Source organism: Penaeus monodon, chromosome 30 (assembly GCF_015228065.2).
Source record: "Penaeus monodon isolate SGIC_2016 chromosome 30, NSTDA_Pmon_1, whole genome shotgun sequence".
NCBI classification, from domain to species: Eukaryota; Metazoa; Arthropoda; class Malacostraca; order Decapoda; family Penaeidae; genus Penaeus; species Penaeus monodon.
Genome location: NC_051415.1, coordinates 22,076,611 through 22,076,828, shown reverse-complemented (window position 1 = coordinate 22,076,828; position 218 = coordinate 22,076,611). Strand labels below are relative to the sequence as shown.

The following is a 218-nucleotide window of genomic DNA, read 5'->3' as shown; positions in this document are numbered from 1 at the left end:
CCCACCTTGCTTCAAATACATATATACATGCACACAAACCTAAATTGAAAAAGATACTGTTATAAATGAGTAGTGAACTTTATATATAACTTTTAAAGTATAAATAACAACACTTTCAGAGGGAAAGTTCCTTCTGGAGTTGTCACATCGTACGGACATGGGTGCCTCAGCAGGATGGGTGCCAGTGAAAAGCAAGACGTACTGGCCCCCTCCATCGT

General features: G+C 39.9%; 1 protein-coding gene across 1 annotated transcript in view; it reads left to right on the top strand.

Moving 5' to 3' along the window:
* Positions 1-218, top strand: part of LOC119592384 (protein hairless-like) — a gene marked incomplete in the record, with an annotated part of 17,298 nt that overhangs the window by 4,512 nt on the left and 12,568 nt on the right. The window contains 1 exon segment of the mRNA XM_037941204.1: positions 120-211. Coding sequence (XP_037797132.1) covers positions 120-211 — 92 coding nt within the window.